At 43.6% G+C, this 22748-nt stretch overlaps 2 protein-coding genes across 2 annotated transcripts; both read left to right on the top strand.

Moving 5' to 3' along the window:
• The first annotated feature begins 198 nt into the window (after nucleotides 1-198).
• znf319b (zinc finger protein 319b) lies at nucleotides 199-7172 on the top strand. The gene is made up of 3 exons (XM_037107546.1): nucleotides 199-799; nucleotides 1664-1781; nucleotides 1871-7172. The coding sequence occupies exons 2-3, from the start codon at nucleotides 1777-1779 to the stop codon at nucleotides 3729-3731; spliced, it is 1866 nt and encodes a 621-aa protein (XP_036963441.1). The 5' UTR covers nucleotides 199-799; nucleotides 1664-1776; the 3' UTR covers nucleotides 3732-7172.
• A 1351-nt stretch (nucleotides 7173-8523) lies between these two features.
• Nucleotides 8524-21447, top strand: csnk2a2b (casein kinase 2, alpha prime polypeptide b). The gene is made up of 12 exons (XM_037107525.1): nucleotides 8524-9582; nucleotides 10059-10170; nucleotides 10584-10685; nucleotides 13210-13260; nucleotides 13509-13568; nucleotides 13689-13772; nucleotides 16153-16263; nucleotides 16506-16607; nucleotides 17105-17205; nucleotides 18591-18739; nucleotides 18999-19082; nucleotides 20759-21447. Exons 1-11 carry the CDS (start codon nucleotides 9479-9481, stop codon nucleotides 19073-19075), a joined length of 1053 nt encoding a protein of 350 aa, XP_036963420.1. The 5' UTR covers nucleotides 8524-9478; the 3' UTR covers nucleotides 19076-19082; nucleotides 20759-21447.
• The last annotated feature ends 1301 nt before the right edge of the window (nucleotides 21448-22748 follow it).

Here is a 22748-nt window from a genome sequence, read left to right as displayed (position 1 = left end):
CTACAATATGAATACATTGCAACATATATATATATATATATATATATATATATATATATATATATATATATATATATATATATATATATATATATATATATTTCATTTGACTTCGACGTGCTCGGCATAAAAAAAACAAACTGGTATTTCTTAATTTGTCAATAATGTATTTATTTTATGAGAACATTTAAAAGCGGTGACAGGTTCAAGCTGAAACTGAAGTGAAGTGCCATTATTATTATTATTATTATTATTATTATCAATACACATAATATTGACTTATAACCAGTCTCTAAAATATTAATTAATTAATTTAACTCGTTAGAACAACAGCATTGAGCATATTTACATTTGCAGGTGTTTCATTGAAGCTGTGTGTGTTTGTGTATGTGTATATGTGTGTGCGTGTGTTGTGAGCATGCCAATTAACTCTTGGTTTATTCATGTTCCCGTGCGCGGGCAGAGCCTCAGAAGCTAGCCGATAGCTAGCTAGCAATACATAACAAAATGCATATGTTTTCGCCAGCTGAGAGGATGCCCTAGGAGACAAACACATGTATATGTGAAACGAAAGCGTTTATGGGGTGATGTGGGAAACCGCGGGAGTAATTTGACCATTTTAATGACCCGCGAATCCCAATTATTTCGGCCCCCGGAGCCACAGCGCCCGAACAAGAGAGCATCGGAGCACCATTTGCGGATGTGAAGAAGGAACCCAACGCTATTCGGGGTAACAGCTAGCCCGCTACAGACTGGGAATTTATCGGGAATACTCAGTACGCTTGAATGGACTCTCCGGGTATGTAAATACGGAATTTCTCATCACTGTTTACACGCACCACTCACTAACAAACGCGCCACCGCAGTGGTTGCTACTAGGCTATTATTGTGCCGTGGCTAGCTTGCTATCGTTAGCTCTCTCCTGCGCCTCTGTGGCGGCGTTAGCAAGCGGCTAGGCTTGCCAGCTAACCTATCTTGATTATAGTGATCTTTGCCTGGAGACGAAAAACGTTATGATGCGCAGACGCTGCCCTCCACTTTTTTAACCGCGAATAGTTAAGCATTTGGATTTCTGCATAGACAGGGGTGGGACTACATAACCAGTGTAATGAAAATATAAATATACGACCTAGCGCTAATTGGTCGTGTCCAAGTGTGTATCGTGAGTGCTCACTTGCTGTGCGTTTGTGCGATCGCAGATGTTGATGCACATTTCCGAGTTGTTTATGATTACGCTTCATAGCACTGGGTTGAATTTAGCGAAGTCAACGTACAGTAGAAACTATTGTAAACATGTTCTGAATCCCCCTGTCCTCTGTGCTTTTGCATCGTGAATAAGACTGAAACACGTAAACACGTCCTGCTGTCACCGACGTTTTACCTTCTGTCAGAAAGAACTGCTCGGACATCCTGTGTGAGAGGCTGAATACAAAGTCTGGCACTCGGCTGTAAACATTGCAACATGCCTGCTATATTATTCTCATTTTCTTAATGTTCCCGTTTCCGTTTAGTTTACACAGAGGGAACAGAGTTGGCTGATGGAGCAAGTGTGAATCTTCATACATTCAATCTTCGAAAAGCAACACAAATACTTTTTCAAAGACACAGTTGTTACTGAATTATTTTTTTCCGACAATTTATATTTTGATTCTCTTTCATGCAGATACCACCTGAAGACCCAGAATAACGTGAAAGTTGGGGATTCCTGTCAGTGAATCCTCCGTCACAGCCCCATCACCAAGCACGCCTGTCTGTTCCTCAGTGCCAGTTGCTGAAATGGAGTGAGTTTCTTGCCCTGTTATTCTAGCACACTCTGAAGCCTTTGGCACATTATTTAATCCCATTTACCTTTTTTACCTTTTCTTTTCAGTTGGGCCACACCGGCTGCCAAACTGAATCCCTACACCCGAGCCCGCATGACGGAGGCCTGGCAGCAGCATGCAGTCAACCCACCTCAAGTTGTCCACACCCTCCCCTCAGGAGCTGAGAATGCATTGGGCTGTGCCGTGTATGGCATCGTACTGCAGCCAGATGCTACGTCTTTACAGCAGCAGACCCAGCATGGACAGCACAGCCAACATGGCCCGCAACATGGCGGGAGTCAGCAGCACAGAGCTGGGCAGCACAGTCAGCAACAGCACCCCACCCAGGCCCAGCAAACATCCCTGCAGGTAGGGGCAGAGGGAGGACACAAATGTGGGGCATGTGGACATGATATCTCCCACCTGGCCAACCCACATGAGCACCAGTGTATGGTTAGTCAAGACAGGTCATTTCAGTGCACGCAGTGCATGAAGATTTTTCACCAGGCGACAGACTTGCTAGAACATCAGTGCGTTCAGGTGGAGCAGAAACCGTTTGTGTGTGGGGTGTGTAAGATGGGTTTCTCCTTACTTACCTCTTTAGCCCAGCACCACACTTCCCATAACAGCAACAACCCAATGAAGTGTTCAATATGTGAGAAGACCTATCGCCCTGGATCTTCTGGCAACAACACACCCAACTCAAATAATCCCCAGCAGCCCAGCAGTGACGGGGCGTCAGCCAGCAGCAGCTCATCCATTCTCCCCTTTCCCTCGGCCCGAGACCGGCCCTACAAATGCTCTGTCTGCCAGAAAGGCTTCAAACACCTGTCAGAACTCACACGGCATGAAAGGGTGCACACGGGAGAGAAACCCTTCAAATGTGACACCTGTGACAAGGCCTTCAGCCAGTCGTCACACCTACAGCACCACCAACGAACACACAGCAGTGAACGCCCGTTCAAGTGTGCCGTTTGTGAAAAGAGTTTCAAGCACCGCTCCCACCTCGTGCGCCACATGTACGTGCACTCTGGTGAGCACTTGTTCAAATGCAACTTATGTGAGCTGCACTTCAAAGAGTCATCAGAGCTCCTTCACCACCCTTGCCACCCGCAGGGTTCCCGCCCGTTCCGCTGCGCCACATGCGGTAAGGGTTTCAAGCGGCCGTCTGACCTACGCCAACATGAGCGCACGCACTCAGAAGAGCGTCCCTTCCACTGTGACGAGTGTCAGATGAGTTTCAAGCAGCAATATGCACTGGTGCGACATAGACGCACACACAAAGACCCAACTGACCGGCCGTTCAAATGCAATCTGTGCGACAAGGGCTTCATGCAGCCCTCTCACCTCCTCTACCACCAGCACGTCCACGGCATGGACAACCTGTTCAAGTGCGCCTCATGCCAGAAGGAGTTCAGCCAGTCAGGAGAGCTGCTCAGACACAAGTGCGGCGAGACATCCAACACCTCGCCCGACAAGCCGTACAAGTGTGACGTTTGTGGCAAGGGTTACAAGAAGAGCTCCACATTACAGCGCCATCAAAACTCTCACTGCCAAGAGAAGCCCCTCAAATGCTCGCTCTGCGACCGGCGCTTCCTGTCCTCTTCAGAATTTGTCCAGCACCGCTGCGACCCGTCGCGAGAAAAGCCGCTGAAGTGCCCTGACTGTGAGAAACGTTTTAAATACTCGTCAGACCTGAACCGACACCGGCGTGTACACACGGGGGAGAAACCGTACGAATGTGGCCACTGCAACAAGGGCTTCAAACAGCGCGAGCACCTGACCAAACACCAGAGCACGCACTCTAGAGAGGGCCAGTTCAAGTGTGTTTGGTGCGGCGAGCGGTTCAGTGACTTGGGCTCTTTGCAGGATCATACAGTGCAGCACACAGCTGATGGAGGGGGTTACCCTGTGCCCCAGTGCTTATAAATCCTTGAGACTATTTCCCCTTAACAGACGCTCCCCTCTCTTCTTGTTTGTCTCTTTTAGGCTATTTATACAGCCTAACTATCATCACATTTACAGGACACTTCAGGCTACTAATGATGCACCCATTCCCACCAGTGATACATAAAGTGTAATTTTGCTTTTCCATACTGCCCATCTATACTCCATGTCCCTGTCATTCCAGAAAATCGTGAGGAGGCCTTTTTTTCTTCCTGCACTTTCCTTTCTGTTACACCTCTTAGATGAAAGCTGAATCTGTCCTTTCCCACTTTTTCTCAACCCCATGCTCAGACAGTTGATAGCAGTGTCAGAAGTTACACAGAAACAGGTGCCGTAACACAGGTTAATCTAGAAAATACTCTTAAAAGTAATCTTTCTGTATTTCCTGCCCACAGCAAAAATGTCTTTATTTTTGTAATAGTTTGGGGAGTAACAGAAACTGTACGACAAAAGTGTCCACTAGAGGGGGATCATTACTTTGTTTTGTCTCCCTCTCTTTCTCCGATGACATCTCTTCCCCACTCTTCAGCCTCTACCTCCTTCATTCTTCCCATTTCTTTTTGCTTCCTCCTCTTCCTGTCTCAGTCTGTCTCTGTTTAGCAGCAATAGACTGGGAAGTTTGACTGACACATCGACCGATTGACTTCTCGTGGGTCAGGTGAAAGATGACTTCAAACACTTGGTTTCCATCTCCCCACAGTAATACAGAAACAGTCTATTGACCCAACTGCCCGCTTCCCCATCCCTCTAAGGTTTTATATGTTTACAGTTATTATTTAAGAAATGGCCAGTAAGCTCCTCAACATATGTGAAGGGAAACACTGCTGGGGGACTTTTAGGATTTATCGTCTTATAGTGAATTAATTCGGATGATAAAGTATCTGTGAGTGTATGTGTGGGCCATGGTGTTTATGGCTACACATGTCTGTACCAAAATACCAGTATGAAGCAGCACCCAATCCCCAAGGTGTGCAGACTAACCAACCAGCTGAAGGTAACCAATAAAATCCCTGATTATTGATACTGATCTCACATTTGAGTATGTAGAAATATATATTTCACACTAACACACTTGTCATATTCGTAGAGAGGTCAGTGCTGTGCGACTAATGTGTCCCGAAAGCATCCTCGTTTGAACATTTCGCATCCTTTCTCAGCCTGTACATACTGTGGTTGTATGAGACGAGTTGGAAATGTCTGAACGTGTCTTTTCTTAAAAACAATATGTAAGAACTGTTTTTGTATTATTGCTACTTTTTACCATGTGAAATGTTTTGACAAATGCTCCTTGTTGTTTTTGTAGTCCATGTAGTGATTGTATCGGTATGTTGCGGGGAATCTCAAAGAGCCCCCTGCATGTGTGTGAGTCTGAGTGTGTGAATGTAAACAGTATTCTGTCAAACAGGGAAATTCAGACTGTAGAGAATTGTATTAGAAATGTCTCAACAGACCGGCGCCTTTTTTAAATTTTACTAACCTTACTGGTCTGTGTGAGCTGTTTTTTGTGGGATGAACCTACATTTTGTGTTAAGTATTTTCCATGTTTTCAAAGAAATATTGATATTGTTTTTTCCTGTTACATGTTGCGTTAATGTTGACATCGTGTCCGTCAGAGTGAATGACACCCTCCTCCTCTATGAATGCTATGAGATTCTTGTTGCGCATAAGACGTCTGGAACACAAGTTGGTTTACATTTCAGCTGTGATCACCACTGATTCTTGCTCTGTTCATCTGGGGAGCTGCTCTCCCTCTCCCCTCCCCTTCTCTCACTGTTGATTCATGGTTTGAGTGCAGTATTGAGTACAAACAGAGGAGGCCAAGGAGACGGAAGTCATTTAACAGTTTTTTTATTCTGGCCTAAAATTCTTTGGTTTTTGTTTTAGCCTTAAAATGAGGCCACAGTGCCTCCCTGCTTGCTTTCTGTCTCTTATCCTTCATCATGCGAGGTCAGATGGTTGGTTCCATCATCCATCACGTTTTTATTTTCGGAATCTGGCATTATAAGACTTTGAGAACAACAACTTAAAGTATTGAAGTACTGTATGTTTTTTCACATTTGTTTATATATTTTTTTTAATGAATATTCTTTAAATTGATATGGATATCTATATTCCTCGAGGGAGAGACCAGGGCCTTGGGGTAGGTTTGGGATAAAGCTGGCCGTATTTTTTTAGGGCTCGATTGGGCTGGACCAGAGACCGATGAGTGGTGATCAGGGATACCGATTGGGAAATTTGGAGCCCACACATTTGCAGTGAAAATTAAAATCTTGATGACACTTACTAGAATGTAACCAGTCAGATAGTGCTGTGGGCGGGACAATAATTGAGAGCACAAAGGTGACTACCGGAGAAGGATGCTGCATCAGAGCCAAAGTATTGCATTTATAAATTAATTGATTTGATCAGTAGTCAGACACCAAAAAAACCAATGATACCGATAATTAGAAAAATGCTCAGCATCGGCCACCAGGTAATTGGTATATCCCTGTTTTTTAACACAGTTTTTGCAATGTATAATTGTGTCTGAGGCCAGATTGCACAAGAAACAACCTCTACGCACAGAATTATGTTGGTGATGGTCTATTAGTTGCATGATATCAACAAAAAACATCATATTTGGGTTCATATTTGCCAAGAATTCTGTGTGATTGATGACTATTTACTTGTCAAATGGTGCTGATCCAGTATCAGATGTGCACAATGAGAGAAAGTCACTCCAGGTGCAGGGCAAAGACCTAAAATACTGTTTAAAAATAACATTAGATTTTATACAAGTGTATGTTCGAAGCCTAAGAATGATCCCAGCCCCAGCAGCACTGGTTTAGTTATTTGCATTATGAGGGTGACTGCCTGGTCATGCATTTGTCCTCTGTGTCATGTAGTACTGTTCAGGTGTGTAGAACATTCAGTGCCAGGGGGAGCTGCGCTTGTTGCGTCTAGATTAATTCTGGGTTTATTTAAAAAAAAATAAATAAAAAAAAACTTCCCGTGTCCGTCAAGAATTCATGGAAAGGAGAGGAAAGTATCCTGTACAAGCACAAGCTAAATAAATCCATCCTTTTGTTTTTCGACTGAATTTGAGTTAAGTTCACCCACCCACCCTCCTCTTGCCTTGTTCAGTTCCAATAAATAAACCCGTCAGACCCTGGTGTCTCTCGCCCTCTGCATGCTTGCTGTGTTAGTTCCTGTGTTCTGTCCCTGGGAACTGGTGCTAACCCTCCTCCTCACAGCACTGTTCCCTCCTATAGCTTTTTCAAATTGTACTGTAGTTTATGTGAATGATGTTGAAAAAAAAAAAAAAAAAGAAAAAAGACTTTGTGGCGACGTACAGTACATGTACATTCATGCTAAGATTATCTGTATGTATGTAGCATTCAGTTACACAGCACTAACAAATAAAAAAAATCATTTATAAACTTACACGAGTCAAGAGATTATTTTAAGCAGGAAATCAACTGAGAGAGAGATCCTGATTTATGAGAAGTGTTTTTAGTAATTGGTGGCTTTTATTAATTTCTAGAATATTTACTTAATTTCTTTAAAAGTTATTTCTAGCAAACCACATTCATTCAGTTCTTCAGTGTCAGTACTGCCAAGATAATTTATATAATTAAAATGTAGAGAAAATACAAGCGATTACTGTCTGACTAGACAGTGTTGTATCTGGCTTGTCCTCTGTTGATTAAGTGTTCCAGATTAAGCCATTAGCCATAGCTCACATTATTTGCAGTGTTAACATTGTTATTTCTTCACCAACTAGTGGAAACATGTTAAAAAATGCATTGCAGTTACCAGATAATTACGTGTGGAAGGTGGCCTTCCCCTTCATGTCATTGCTAGCATATATTTATTATTAATGGTGCATTAATGTGTAATTGTGATTGAGATTATTTTGATGAAACTAATATTTTGTATGAAAAATCATCACATATATAAAAAAAGAAACCAATAACTTGTCAAGTAAATGTAGGGGAGTAAAAGTTCAATATTTTAATCTGGAGATGTTGTGGAGGGGATTTGGAAATTGCTTACCTTAAAATGATCTTAAAGTGTTCCCAATAACATTGGTATACTTAAGCAAATTTACTTTTCACCAGTGTAATATTGTTTTAGCACAAGTGGTCACATCACACAACTAGACCCTGATGGATTAATGACGTCAAAGGAGTAGTGGATGCCTCAGGAGGAGACGAGATTTTGTGCTGTTAACACCCTTCCTCAACCCGCTCAGTCACCTGCCTGTGGGAAAAGGCTGCTTCTTAAAACATGAAATGCAAAAGGCCTGCTCTTGAGCCTAGTGGTTGGTTCGTCTGTTCTGGACTACTATAGAAACATGGCGGAGTGTGTGGAAGAAGATCAACAGTGATCCCTTGTTTCAGGTGATTAAATGAAAATGTAACAATGATAATCATGACAATAATAATAATAATGAATATTTCTTCCATTCTTGCATGTAGATCCCCCCAAACCCTGCACACTGCACCTTTAATTAATCTGCGGGATTAAAAGAGTGCTCCAGTGGGTATGAGTGGCTTCTGTCAGAGGAAAACAGCACTCACGCCAGCAGCTACCGTCGATAGCATTCATTATTTTTATTATTTATTTTTAAAAATTAAATTAGATCAAAATTTAATTAATTAATTAAATAAAATGTGCGATTAAAAAAAAATGTGTAAGTGTAACGTTGTACTGCTTCTGCCCCTCTAGCTCATCCTCGTCACTAGGGGGCGCTGTGTCCCGGCCGCTCGGTTGAACTACACATTCCTCATCCTCACCCCGGCAGCCAGCTGCTTTCACATCCGGGCGGCTCTCTCGCTCCTCTTCAATCGCAATCCGCCTTCCTTCCCTGCGCTTTCGACCGGGGAGGTCTGCGGCTGTAGAAGAAACCCCCGAATCCCGGGCCCTCCGTCGGCGTCTGGTACCGGGCCACTGAGGCGCTGCTTCCCCGCACAGCCGGTCTCACATGACGCGGGCTCCGCCGATGGTGGTGCACGGCGCCGAGCGCTCCCCGTCGGTGCGACATCTCCGCGCTGAAGTAGCATCGCTGGCTAACATTAGCTAACAACATCGATCTCTCCGCTGCTCCACCCCCTCTCCCTCCGGCCGACCCCCGCTACCGATCCGTCACATCAACAGTTGATTGATAGCTTACACTGGACCACCGATGGCAACCCCCCCACCCCGACCGTCCATCGGCTAGCGCAGGAAGCCCACTCGTTCCCCCCTCTAACGTTTCGGATTCCGGGCCCACAAAGAGAGGAGCTTCGGAGTTTTAACCCGTGATATTATCACCAACCCCCTTCTCCTCCTCTGTGGCCTTTTAGGGGTCCGTTTCCTCTCTACCTCAGCACCCCGATGCCTCCCCGTCCCTGTGTCTAACCTCTGCTGCACTATCGCCCAGACTCTCATCAGCCCCCTTTTCCGAGCCCCACCGACACCGGCTCTGCTGCTTCTGACAATCCGACCAAGGAGCGCTGCTCGGCGCGCACTGACTGCGGCGAACCCTGGGCGGAATCCCCGGTCCTCTCCCTCCCTCTCCCCCTCGTTCTCTCTCAGCCTGGCTGCAGAGCGAAGCTAGCTGGCTGGCCTGTTCCACTTCACATCCCACCCCCCCCACACACTCACACACTCACACACAGCAATTCCAGTCTGCCCGTGATCCCCACCACCCCGTCAGATCTCCGTGACATACGCCCCACAGCAGCGCCCGAGCCTCGGGTCTCGCCATGCCGGGTCCGGTGGCCGGTAGCAAGTCCCGTGTGTACGCAGACGTCAACACGCTGAAGAGCCGGGAATACTGGGACTACGAGGCCCACGTACCCAACTGGAAGTGAGGATATTTCTGTTTACTGCAGGTCGCTGTTGTTTGCATGCATGTGATGTCTGACCACAGCAGATAATGGATCTCTGTGTATGCATGTGTGTTGGTGGAAGAGGGAGAGTGTGGCAGATGGGTGCCTATTATTAAACATTTGCTGTGAGGGTGTGTGGTGACAGGGTGGTAGTACAGTCTGTCAGTCTCCCAGCCCGCTTGCCCTGCGGCTCTGCACCGTGTAACACTTTCCTCACCTCCATCTCAGTCCCCATGTCCACCCCGGCTGTTGGCTCCAGTAACACCCACCTCAAGTTCAGAGCCACATACCACTCCATTCCCTCAAGCAAAGCTCATCTCAGTGACAAGCACACTTTTTTTTTTTTTCAGAATTACTCGATGACTTGATTGCCACGCTGAGGCTGAAAATAATCTTCCTTCATTCTCACATAGTCACACAAGCTCGTGCACTGTTTCTCTGTCTGTCCCTATAGCAACCAGGAGGACTACCAGCTGGTTCGCAAACTGGGCAGAGGGAAGTACAGCGAAGTGTTCGAGGCAATCAACATCACCAACAATGAGAAGGTGGTGGTCAAGATCCTGAAGGTGAGCAGTCCGGTCTCCTCGAGCCGAGCGCCGAATGTCTCTCCTGTACGTGTGATGTGAGGCCTTCTCCCTTGGAATATGGGTAAAATAGTGAGAGCGTTAGTGTGAAATGAAGAATGAGTCATATGTTGTTAGAATACCTGAAAACTCCTGACACCGTTTGCATGAATTGGAATCATTTGAGTAATTCTTCACGCGAGAATGCCGAGCATTCCCTTGGAAAGAGTGCAGCTGCAGCAGCAGCAGCAGCCTGTCAATCAGGATCAGCAGGTTGGAGATCCAGAGTCAGAAATAGCCCACAGGAAATCATCTCTGCGTCTGCATCATGTGATTTTCTTTTTTCTTCTTCTGTCTTTTCTTATACCCCAAAGACCTCTCTTCTGAATCTTTGCTTGGTTTTCTTGTGCAACTAGCCCGTCAAAAAGAAGAAGATCAAGCGGGAGATCAAGATCCTGGAGAACTTACGAGGAGGGACCAACATCATCCGACTGGTGGACACAGTCAAAGACCCAGTGGTAGGATCGCTACCTGTCCTGTTGAGATGAGGGGATGAGTGGAAAGTGTTGGACTGAAACTGTTTGGAGACATTAGCTGGCTTTTTTAAAAATTTACACTTGCTGAATGTTTGCCCTGAATGCACATACTGTATGGTGTGGATGCGTTGATTGTGTTGTTCATGCTAAATGCATTTCCCTTCTGAATTCTGCAGTTTTTCCCAGCGTTTTCTTCTTTTGCAGCCGTTTGTAGGGGCATTACTACTTATTTAGAAAATATATATTATATTATTTTCGTCATCTTGTAGCCAGTGACAGTCGATCAGAGGAATAGCCTAAAACTGGTGGCATGTGTGGCCGTGACCATGTGTGACCCACTCAAAAAACTCCATTAACACAGGCTGCGCCAAACTCCATACTAGTGGTCAAAAACTTGAGTTAACCACCTTTAACCTTTTGGCTATAAGACCCTGTCCTTACCTACACAGGTAAAAAAACATTTGAATGGATTTTGGCTTTTCATACGGACATAAATGGCATTTTTAGTCACTGAATGTTGACCTTTTTAAACTCTTTCCAGGGTGAAGATATTCAGATCTTTGGAAATGATGGCAGAGGTTACGTGTCATGATAATGGAGTTTTTGAGTTTGTACACTGATGGACCTGACTGGATATTGTATTTTGTATTTTTAGAGGGACATTGAAAGTATACCGATGGAAAAGTGAGACAGAAATGGCTGCTGACAAATGCCTACTGAAAATAATGTTATCCAGGAGGATTGTGTGACGAGCAGTCCTGCTGCCGTCTATAACAAAGCCACCAGTATACGACCTGCTGCATGCACATGCCCAGTATATTCAACTGGCCATGTGATATGCATTGTCAGACGCGTTGTATAGATGGAGGTTATTTCTGAAACGGCACTAAAGTGCTTGTTTTGGTGGAGATCGTTCTTGTTTTAAAACCTTGTACCACGAGTCCCCAGAGAGAGTTGAAGTTTTGTCACTTCCACCATGGGACCTTGTTTCAGAAACAACATACAGTAGTTGATGGTGCAGGATATTTTTTGATCTCTTTGCATTGTGCCGTGAATTACACATTTGGTGTTTGTCACTTGAATCGGCAATTTCCAACTCGACAAAGTCATTGTTGGTCATTAAACTGTTGAAGTTTAAGAGTGTGGAAGTAGGTTATTAGAATGACTACACACCCAACAGACACTGAAGTGATGTTGTGTCATTTAAAGAAGCACAAGAAAGTTGACTCAGAAGAGAAAGAGCGTTGATTTTTTTTTTTTTTTCCTGCCTCACTCTTTACTTTGTTTATATGTGGCGGACCCTGCCATCCTTTTTGCTTCAATAGCTTTCCAGGACGATATTTTCTGACAAGAACAGGTTGTTTGGAACTAGACATGGAACAAATAAACATTTTGTGCTTGGTTTTTTTGTTTGAGTTTGTATTGTGACCTCATTAATATTGCAGAAATTTAAACTCTGAATTTGAATTTATTCTCCAAAACTACACAGTGCCCCTTTAGTGCTCATCAAAACCTGAATCCACAACTTCATAAAGTTAATCCTGCATAATAGTAGACTCACAGAACTGACTAACTCTTCTTTTGCCAATGTGACAGCCGTATTTAATATAAAATTGAATGAATCTCAACTTGGTGAGAGCAATTCTGGCGCCTTTATTTGTACATCCATAATGTTAATGAATAAATACAATAACAACAATTTTTTTCCATTCATTCTTAACAATCCCCCATAACACTCCTCTTGCAGCATATGATCCAACAGCTGCCTCACATCTGTGTCGCATATGGATATTTAAAGCACGCGTAAGCAACTGCCAGCAGTGCACTGATGGGTTTGAGGAAATCATGGATTTGAGGAGCGATCGCAGGTGTTGCAAATGATTTAATCACCTCTGGGAGGCACTAATTGATTACAGACTGGATGCGATTATTGTGTGCATCATGGGGGTGAAACCTGTCGCCGTGGGAACACTGTAATCCCTGTTTTATTTTTACTCATCTTATGATTATTTTGGTGTACGGTGGCGGGCTTCCTGGAATTCGCAGCTGCGAAAGCCTAAGAAGTGGAGTCAGGGATCTTGGTAAATTACCTGGAGAATATGGGGAACGAATGGGCCGCTTTCCTGTATGCTTGGTCTGAAGTCTGTGCTAGACTGAAAAGCTCTTTGCTGAACCTTTTCAGAGGTGGAAGCCATGGAGGAGCACTGATTTAGTCTTCGTTCGGGATCACATTCCCTCAGAACTCCAGTGGTTAGAAGATCAGTATTATATTTGTAGTTTTTGAAGACTTAAAGTTTTAAAGCTTAAAGCTTTTTGCCTGTCTGTCTGTCAAGCTTCAGATCATAGTGCCGTTTAAATCTGGGAATAATCAGGTGACTGAATCAGAGATAAGATCTTCCCTGCTTGGTTTTTATTGTCGTTGATTTTTATTTGACTGATTTCGACTCTCTGCCTCCCCCGCCCCTCTCTCTCTCCCTTTCTCTCTCCCACTACGGTGGCTGTACAGTCCAGAACTCCAGCGCTCGTCTTCGAATGCATCAATAACACAGACTTCAAGGTATAACGATCACCTCTCTTCTGCATGATTCTGGGGGTCTGCTGTTTGGTCTTTGATGTCACATTGAATGTTTTGTGCCCTCACCGGCCCCTGCTGCCTGTTTATCACGACCCACAATGCAGCGTCTTGATCGGTAGGGGGCAAATGGCGCAGGGGGGCATCAGCCTTTTTTTTCCTGGAACTAATTTGAAATTCAAATTTCGGTTCAAATGCTGATGTAAATGTGTTCTCCCCCCCCCCCCCCGCAGGAGTTGTACCAGAAGTTGACAGATTATGATATCCGTTTCTATATGTATGAACTACTGAAGGTGAGACTGTATTTTTTTTTCTTTTCACTTTTTAAAATGTTACATTTAATGAATAAGAAATGTTCCCAGTATTCCTGACAAGATAACAACCTGCTGATGTGGGCTCATTGTGTCTGCCAGGCTCTGGACTACTGTCACAGTATGGGCATCATGCACCGTGACGTTAAACCCCACAATGTGATGATCGACCACCAGTTGAGAAAGGTAGTTGGTGCCCCATATACTTCTTTTTTTTTTTTTTTTTTTTTTTTTAAAACACCCACACGCGCTCTGAATATTATCTCTCACCCGCTTGCTCTGTTTATTTTTTCTCTGGCATTCGTCTTCCTTTCATTACTCCCCTGTTATACTCTCCCGCATTTGAAAATGAGCTAGATAATTGTGGGGTGGTAATGCATTAGCATTGGCTTTTATAAGCATGTTGTCCCCGTAATGTGTTTGAGTCCGGTCTGCGTGAGATGATTAAAATGACGGCAGATTTATTTTACCATCTGAATTAGTAGGTTTTTTCAACATTCTCTGTCCGTGGGTGCTGCAACACGGTTCATTCTGTTCCTGGCTAATGAATGCATTTAGTGTGAAATATAATCTGGAGACTAATGAGCACGAGCAGTTATGGCAGAACGAAGTCTGTGTCGATCAAGAGCGATGAGGAAAGCCAAGCGAGGACTGAAGCCGAAGGCTCCGGCTGTTAGCACAGCGCTAGTGGGCAGTGTTGTCTTGTTATGGCTCTTGGCGCCAATGGCTATTACTGCAGTTGTCACGTTGGTTGTTTTTTTTCTCCTTTTCACAGCACCAAATATAGTTACACTGACCAGGAAAGTTTCGTGATGCCAGACACAACCATAACCTGGTGCTTCACTGTGGCTTGTCTTTAGAGTTACACATTAAAATGCTGCCACAGCTACAGACGTAGCCGTAATCACAGCAACAGCAATGTACAGACCATAGCTACAGCCACGGCTACAGTCAGATCACAACTACGAGCACAACCTGTCACTACTACAGCTCCAGCGTTAGCCACTCAAAGTAATTAGCCTGTTCTAGCAATTATAATAATGGCTCCAAAAAATCTGTTATAAACACGAGCCGCAATCTCAGCACAATGTGAATTAAATATCAGTTTCCTGAGGAAAACAGATCAGCCTGTATAATTAAAACTAAACTAAGTAAACCAGCTGCAGAGCTTAACAATCGAGCCTGATCAATAAAGCAGTTGGCCGATATTGGCCTGTCACAGATAAATTGGTACCCGCAATAAGCCCAGCCAATACTTGATTTGTGTGGTCGCTTCCAATACCATTGTTAGTAAGTTGAACATTTGGTTGTCAGTACACCTGGAATATACACTTGTGTTGTCAAGTTACTAAAATTTCCAATTTTGATTCGATACCTCAATGGAAAAAGTGTTTTAAGTTAATTATAACAAGGCTTGTTCACTTTGTAAAGCACAACACAACCTGAGTTCATTTAATTGTTACGTGCAGTCGACTGATATGTTCTTGTAGGGGCGATACTGATTATAAGTAATCGTGGAGACTGATGACAGATATTTGAAACCAACACGCTGTTACAGTTAAAGATACGTCACGGTGTCCAACTTTAGAATAGCCAGCAATGGAAATGTTACTAACTACAATTTGTGTCAATATTTTTGACGACACTGCTTAACACACAGTTTTAAATGTGGTTATCAAACTCTTGTGACAAAGACATGTAGCAGAGACAGGGTGTCATTTCAGCGGTAAACTTCATGTGTAAAATTACAGCAGTGCGCTGAAACCGTTCTAAATTATCCCAAGCATCTTTTTCTGCATTTTAATCACTAAACCATACAGCAGTATCTGTCATTGACCAGTATCAGCCAGCCTAAATAACAGGATTTCTGACATGAAAACTTAAAAGGTGCTAGGGATTATTACTGTCATTTCAGACAGTAACGTTTGTTGTTAAATATGTCTTGTTTCCATATGTATCGGTTGATATGTCAGAATGTTTCATTTCCTTAAATCAGCTTCTGCATCAGCCCTAAAAGTCCAGTCTCAGTCGGGCTCTACTTTACATACAGTTGACATAAAAACACAGTTACTGCTGGAGTGATGGATAAAGGGTCACAAAGCTTTGACCTCATCGCTGTCGCTCAATCTGTGGTCACAGCCTCTGGCTATGGCTACAGTGAGAGTTTGAGCCTGCAGGGGTTTCTGGGAATTGGAGTGGAGAAAAACACACATATTAAATATCATACCAAATACCAAAAAAAGAAAAAAATTCAATCGCTCGTTCTTTCACTGATTGAAACCTGAGCTGCAGCTGCATTAATACACTACTATCTGCTGAGCAATGCAATATTAAATTCAGGACTACACTTCTGGCCTTGTCCAGCAGGGGGCAGCAGGTGAACATAGATGTGAAATAACTCAACATCCCCCTTACAGAATACATCAGACACGCACCCACACCAGACCAGCGTGTGTGTCGATAAGTGATGTTAGGTCACACCTGATGGTGTTGTTCATTCACACTCCCTCTACATTCTGTCTCAAGACTGTGAAGCTAAATGAGGATAAATTGTGTGTTTCCATAGCTACGCCTTATAGACTGGGGCTTGGCAGAGTTCTACCACCCGTCCCAGGAGTACAACGTCAGAGTGGCGTCTAGATACTTCAAAGGACCCGAACTCCTGGTGGACTACCAGGTAACACACACATAGACACACACACACACACACATCTGCCCACATTTAAACAACCATCCGAGACACTTCACTTTCTGCATCGCTTCACGCGCGAGAAGAACACACGTTCACACAGAAGATATATATTTTAAAAAGAGGCCTGCAGTCACACATTGATGAGACAATGTTGTCACCACACATGGATAATCCTGACGCCTGTGTTCTCATCATCGGCAGTGCTGTTTGATGATTTTGTGTTTCAGATGTATGATTACAGTCTAGACATGTGGAGCTTGGGCTGTATGCTGGCCAGTATGATTTTTCAGAAAGAGCCCTTCTTCCATGGACAAGACAACTACGACCAGGTACCTGCGACACACAATGTGTAGCTCGCACACACACACACTGGGAACATAAGCGGCACACTCAGGTTGATTGGAACAGATTAGTACAGATCGTTGTTTACTGATTTCATGCACACTTACTGGAAAAAAACCACTTCAAACGTCTGGCTCACTTCTGTGCAAACACAGAGGTGTTCGGGTGCATCCTGTGTCCCAGTTGGGCGCAGGATGTCAGAAACGTGTAATGGAGACCACCTGTATTTGTGTCCGGGAACTGTATCGGCTGTAATCTGTTGTGCCTTACTCTCACGTGTCGTCAGTTTTAGCAGAAAAAAAAGAGGGTGCTGTCATTCAGCACGAACAGAACAAGAGCTCTGAGGAGATTTTAACTAAAAGGCTAACAACAATAGTTTCATTTGTAAAGGGTTAGTGGATAAATGTGTCAACCACAGCGTGACAGAGTTCCTCGTGTTTCATAGAGCTTCACAGAGTTTGTTGTGGTCTGTTGTGTTTTCCAGTTGGTGAGAATCGCCAAGGTCCTGGGGACGGACGAGCTGTTCGGCTACCTGCGTAAATACCACATCGAACTGGACCCGCGCTTCAAAGACCTGCTGGGACAGTACGTCCACTCTGACTTTGCGTCTGGCATTCCCATCACACATATTGTGACATACAGTAGCTGCTCCGGAGCTGAATCTAAAGTGGAGTTGGAGACCGAATACAGGCTAAAAATATCCATATGAGCACTAGCCGAAGAACATCTGCCCTGCTACAGTCCTTGAGCAACTCACTGAAAGTGCTAATTTGATATTTTTACACTTTCAGTGCTGCTGGCCCTCTTCTGACTCACACTTGGCCTCTTAACAGTCCCAACACAGACAAAAAAAGGCATTATCCATCTGGAAAAGGAAGCCCCATTATAGGCTCTATCCTTGTAATCCTAGCACGCCTCATTAGAACCATCGATTCCACTTTCCAGCACACAAGGAAGCGTGTTGTCCTCCCCGCTTTCATAAACGTGCTGGGTTGAAACTGCGTCACAGGGGTAGTTACAAACATGAGTTCATCGTTCCACTGCAGCTCCCTGTTATTGCTCCCGTTATGTAATGTGCTGAGGGGAAATTTTGGGGGGGAAAACGTCTTTGACACCAGTTTGAGCCGCACTTACACACTCTTAAAGGTTCACTGCTAATTTTTCTTGTAAATCATCAGAACGCATTGTGTTACCCTGAAGGCTTAGAAACCTGATTCCATTAAATCCAGGGTCATACCAGCTAGCTTTTCTTTGCCTTTTTCTGACATATTGTTACACTACTTGGTACAACTGTTGAACCGTGCAAAAGTACAATGCTGAAGATATGTGTGTCCATTTGTGCATAATAGTAGGGACTCTTGATAATAGTTGGGACTATTGATTATTTTTTTTTGTATTTCTTATTTATTCATTTGGAATGAAGCCGATAACTGAATACACACACACTGTGATCCCGCAAATGTGGGATGGAGCCAGAATATTTTACATCTAACAGAATTATAAATTACCCCAATGAATGTTGTTCGTGCATTATGTTTTGTAAAAAAAAAATATATGAATAAATAAAAAAGTTTGATATTTGCACACATTGGACAACATTGATACTGATATATCTGTGATAGGCCAATATCCCACCTGATATATGGGCCGGACTCTGATCCACAGCACCACTCGTGTTCAAAACTCCACAGGGCGCCTTTAAGTTCTCAACTGTTCATCGCTGCTTTAGGTCCTGCTGCTGTTTGAGTCCTCCAGCTTTTTCTTTCTGTTGTCATGTTCTGGTCAGATAGGACACTTTACAGACAATGCTCATCCTATATGAGAATTAGGGAAAAAATATCAAAAACAAACCAGAGTACAGGACACAAGAGAACGTCCTTATTCAATTATATGGGTGAGTAATGTCACTGTTAGTATTAGAGGCACTATCAGCAGCCGTCCTCTCAGCAGTGTGTGTTGTGCGCCCACAGGCAGAGCAGGAAGCGCTGGGAGCAGTTTGTGCAGACAGAGAACCAGCACCTGGTGAGTCCTGAAGCTCTGGACCTGCTGGACAAGCTGCTACGCTACGACCACCAACAGAGGCTGACTGCCACAGAGGCCATGGAGCACCCGTACTTCTGTAAGCAGGACACACACTTCCACACACAGCGCACACATGGCATACACAGTCAGCCTTGTGGGGCTTACTAGGATTTGTAGCACAAGCTAAACCATATGTTTGATGATAACGTAAAGTCAACATTAACTGCTATGATGTTGTGATAAAGTCAAGTAAGTGCAGCATAAAATGCATTTTTTTTCTGGGTTGTAAAGATGACATAAACTCAAAGTAGCGTTAAGTTATACTGAAGTCTTAAAATGCAGTTTCTCTCCTGCAGACCCAGTAATAAAGGAGCAGTCTCTGTCGAACTCTGACAACAACATGGTTTCCAGTGGCAACACTACAGCACGATGAAACGCAGGTAACGGTTTGAAGATTACTCACAGGTCACGGTGTATTTTGATGATTTCTTTTACGTCATATACGCTATTAAAGCCACCACGTGTAAAACTTGACACTGACTACTTTAGTTTAAAACATTAAGTGGAATGACGTCATCAACAGAATGTGAAGAAACAACAGCGCTGGCGCGTTGTGGAGATGTCTGCTGAAGAGTTAGCATGCTAACCAGCTAGCCTCTGACAGACTTTTTGTGGTGGAAGTTTGCCTGGGACTTTTTATGGTTTTATTGCTCATAATTCATGGCAATATGCACCTGACATTAAAGTTCTTGTTTTGAATGTGTGAAACAGTTACTTCATAAAATGCTTGTTGAATTACGTCGGCCAGAAAGTATATACTCCCACATCATGATACAAAAATATACACATTTGCAGATTGTGCACATGTTGTAGTCTTTAGGACTGCCTATCAGTGGCTCATACCCTGCAGACTTAATGGGATTACATTGAACATGTCACAGTATGCATGACTGAAGAATGCGAGGGTATCGGTCTGCGTGTCCGGAGGGTGGACATATGAATTGAGCCGTGGTCGAAACCACCTCCACGCTATATCGCCTGTTGTCAGACGGACCTCAGGCAGTCCTGGAGGCTGTGTTGAGTCCCACTTTGGTGCCAAGCCGTATTCAGTGTCACGTCGAGCTGCCAAATCTAGTTGAGCTGGGCCCCGTTGCCCATGGTGACGTGGCGCTGTGATCCAAGATCCCAGTCCAGACAAACTCCAGAGCCACGGGCTCCCCGGCTAACTGAGCCATGAGATATACAATATGATGATATGAAGTTAGATGAAATAAACAAATATCACATAATGTATGCTGTATATATGATAATAATCATTTGTATAAAATTGTAAATCTGTCTGAAAGTTATGGCGAAAAACAAAAGAGCAATGAAAGAAGTAGAGCTACATAGATTGTAATTTAAAAAATAAATTAAAAAAAGGAAGACACCGTGTGCACTGTGGGGCTTCTCTTCTGCATGCAGCCAGAACAGGGCAAGTCACTGTAGATAAAATCAATAAAATCAATATTCCATCACACACCAGGATACAATCAACACTAATGCATTGATCTGAGCTGATCTGATTACAGTTCTGCAGAAGGTTAGATGTAAAATCTATTAGATTGGATTTCATAGGGTGTCTATAACAGTACAAACTACGTAACTGTAACTGTCGGTAGTGTCAATTGTATGCTGAGAAAGCTAGCATCAGGTTCGATTTAAGCTAAATGTGCTTCTGAAGCCCAGCGGTCAACACTTTTTCCAGGCTCACATTGAGATACATTTCAATGTCACTTTTCAAGCATTCAACCAAAGAATTATTGTTGGGGTCTCTAACCAGTCAACCTTTGTTTTTTGGGGGGGGTTTTTTTGTTTTGTTTTTTCTTTTCTCTCAGTTGTCAGAGAGCGATGTTTTGTTTCTTTACAAGATTGCTGCCCAGGGGATGTCATTAGAGTTACAGACTATTCAGTGAGGAGAATAAGGATAAACAGCCAAAGATGGGTTTTCATTACAGCAATTTGATCAGGGAAAAAAGGTCAAGCTTGCAGATACAATGCCTGTTGAAATGTCATGTCCTCTCTGCTGTGTCCTCCTCCTCCTCCTCACTCTCTTCTGTTCTCTTTCTCTCTGCAGAAGTGGAAGAAGAAGGATGTTTGTTACCTCAACTTTGTACCCGGTTGTGACAGTAACTTTGACAAGTGTACAGTGACAATGGATCAAAGTAACTCTGACCAGTTACATACTCAGATATGTGCATACGGACACACACAGACACACGCACACACACATACGTCAATGCAAGCACACCCTCTATACAAACACTTATGCAGACATGTATACGTACACCCTCCTCCTCTGTATCAGTCTGCGATTGGCTTGTCCTGGTTCCCTGTCCAGCAGCCTGACCAATGAGCTTGAAGCTGCTCCCCCGTCGTCCCCCAAAACGTCTTTTCCCTCCCAGCTCAGTCTCATGTAGGTCAACAAGGACAAACTACTTTTAAAGACAATTCAGTCCCTCCTCTCTGTCATCCCTCCTTTATGTCACCCCCTCTTTATTTGCATCAGCATGGAGAATGAACAGGAGTGTGAGCCTGTACAAGCCCTCTCCCCTCTCCCCCCTCCCCTCCCGACCTGTTCATCCATCCGTCTGTCTGCCCCCCCTCCCAACCCATCCTGTATCCCCCAACAGACAGACAGACGTCTTAGCACTACTCCAGTACTGAAAGCGGCATGGTGGACTCTCTAGATAGAATGACGATGATGATGATGATGATGATAATAATAATATTAATGACAAATAAATGATTTTTATTTAGATGAACTCTGCCTGTGTCGAGAGTGAATTCATTGCTCGTTACATTTTGCCCTGATTTGAGAAACGCTCTAAAATTTATTATTGGATTATTTAAAAAAGTGATTAACATCCATAACAGGCGTTGTGTTAAAGGTAGGTGGCACTCCTTTTACACATGAACGTGACACTGAACTGATTTAACTATATGGTCAATGCTGCACTTAAATTGTATTGCATTATTGTCAGGGGTGTTTCTATTATTTTGTCCACCCCATTTACATCAATATCATGAAGCTAAGTTTAATAACAAACACCTCTCTGCAATATGCAATACAGTTCAGCAGCGCCATAATCCACAACATCCAAGATGCTCATTGAATTGAACTGGAAACCATCCACTCAGTAGCCATTACTACATTATGATGTAGATCTGAACTACACATGCACAAATTTTCGTGACTGCATTTTGCACAGTTGGGACACTCAACTCTGACAAAATATGTCCACAGTTAGACAGACGGGCACATAAACACCTGGCAAAATCCACCAAATTGCATCTGTGTCAGCTCCCACTACAAAAAGTGTCTACAGGACCACGTTTTGCCATGATTACACACACACACACACACACACACACACACACACACACAGACTCACAAGGTGAAAACATTACAAGCCACGCTGATGTGGCTGATAATCGACACCTCTCCAAACCAGCGAGAAAGAAAAGAATATTAGAACGTATTTCTATCTAGGTGATGTAATACAAGACAAGTGAGATGTGAAAGGAACAAAACTTCCCAAAAAAAAAAGACTAAAAACATAAAAACGTCTTTGAGTTTGCTAAAAACTCTACCAGTATAAAATCCTTAAACTCACACCAACTCCTCCCTCATTAAGGAGTCAAGATTCTACAAGCTTGCAAATGTTTTTCATCTCACATATTTAAAGCAACATTATGTAGACGTTGGCCCAGTTTCTCAGTGCAATGCCACTGTTGTGAATCCAGATCACAGGTCTAACAACTACAAACAACAGTCATTACATCACAGCCATGTGTTGAAAATGTGTATGTTGAAGTAAACATATATCTTGTGCTGTGACCCAATATGAAAATTGGCCATTTTTTACAGTCCGTTCTGTATAAAGATTTAGAACACTGCTTAAAACAGAAGACGGTACAAACTGACATTGATTGCAGAGAGACGTGTAATCAGTTGTGTTTTAAACCCCGTCCTGTAACCTCCACCCTGGTTCATATGGGCCGTAGCCCACAATGAAAACTAAACCTGACCAAAATGTTCCATGTGACTTGTGGACCTCTGCAAA

The sequence above is a fragment of the Acanthopagrus latus genome, chromosome 8 (genome assembly GCF_904848185.1).
Source record: "Acanthopagrus latus isolate v.2019 chromosome 8, fAcaLat1.1, whole genome shotgun sequence".
In the NCBI taxonomy this organism is placed as follows: domain Eukaryota; kingdom Metazoa; phylum Chordata; class Actinopteri; order Spariformes; family Sparidae; genus Acanthopagrus; species Acanthopagrus latus.
The sequence above is the reverse complement of the archived record's forward strand: the minus strand, read 5'-3'. Positions and strand labels throughout refer to the sequence as shown.

Bases quoted from the DNA above. Each gene is read 5' to 3' on its own strand.
- csnk2a2b (XM_037107525.1), top strand. From the start codon at position 9,479: ATGCCGGGTCCGGTGGCCGGTAGCAAGTCCCGTGTGTACGCAGACGTC. The intron at 10,686-13,209 runs GTAGGATCGCTA...GTGGCTGTACAG, and splicing joins ACACAGTCAAAGACCCAGTG to TCCAGAACTCCAGCGCTCGT. The intron at 16,264-16,505 runs GTAACACACACA...TTTGTGTTTCAG, and splicing joins AACTCCTGGTGGACTACCAG to ATGTATGATTACAGTCTAGA.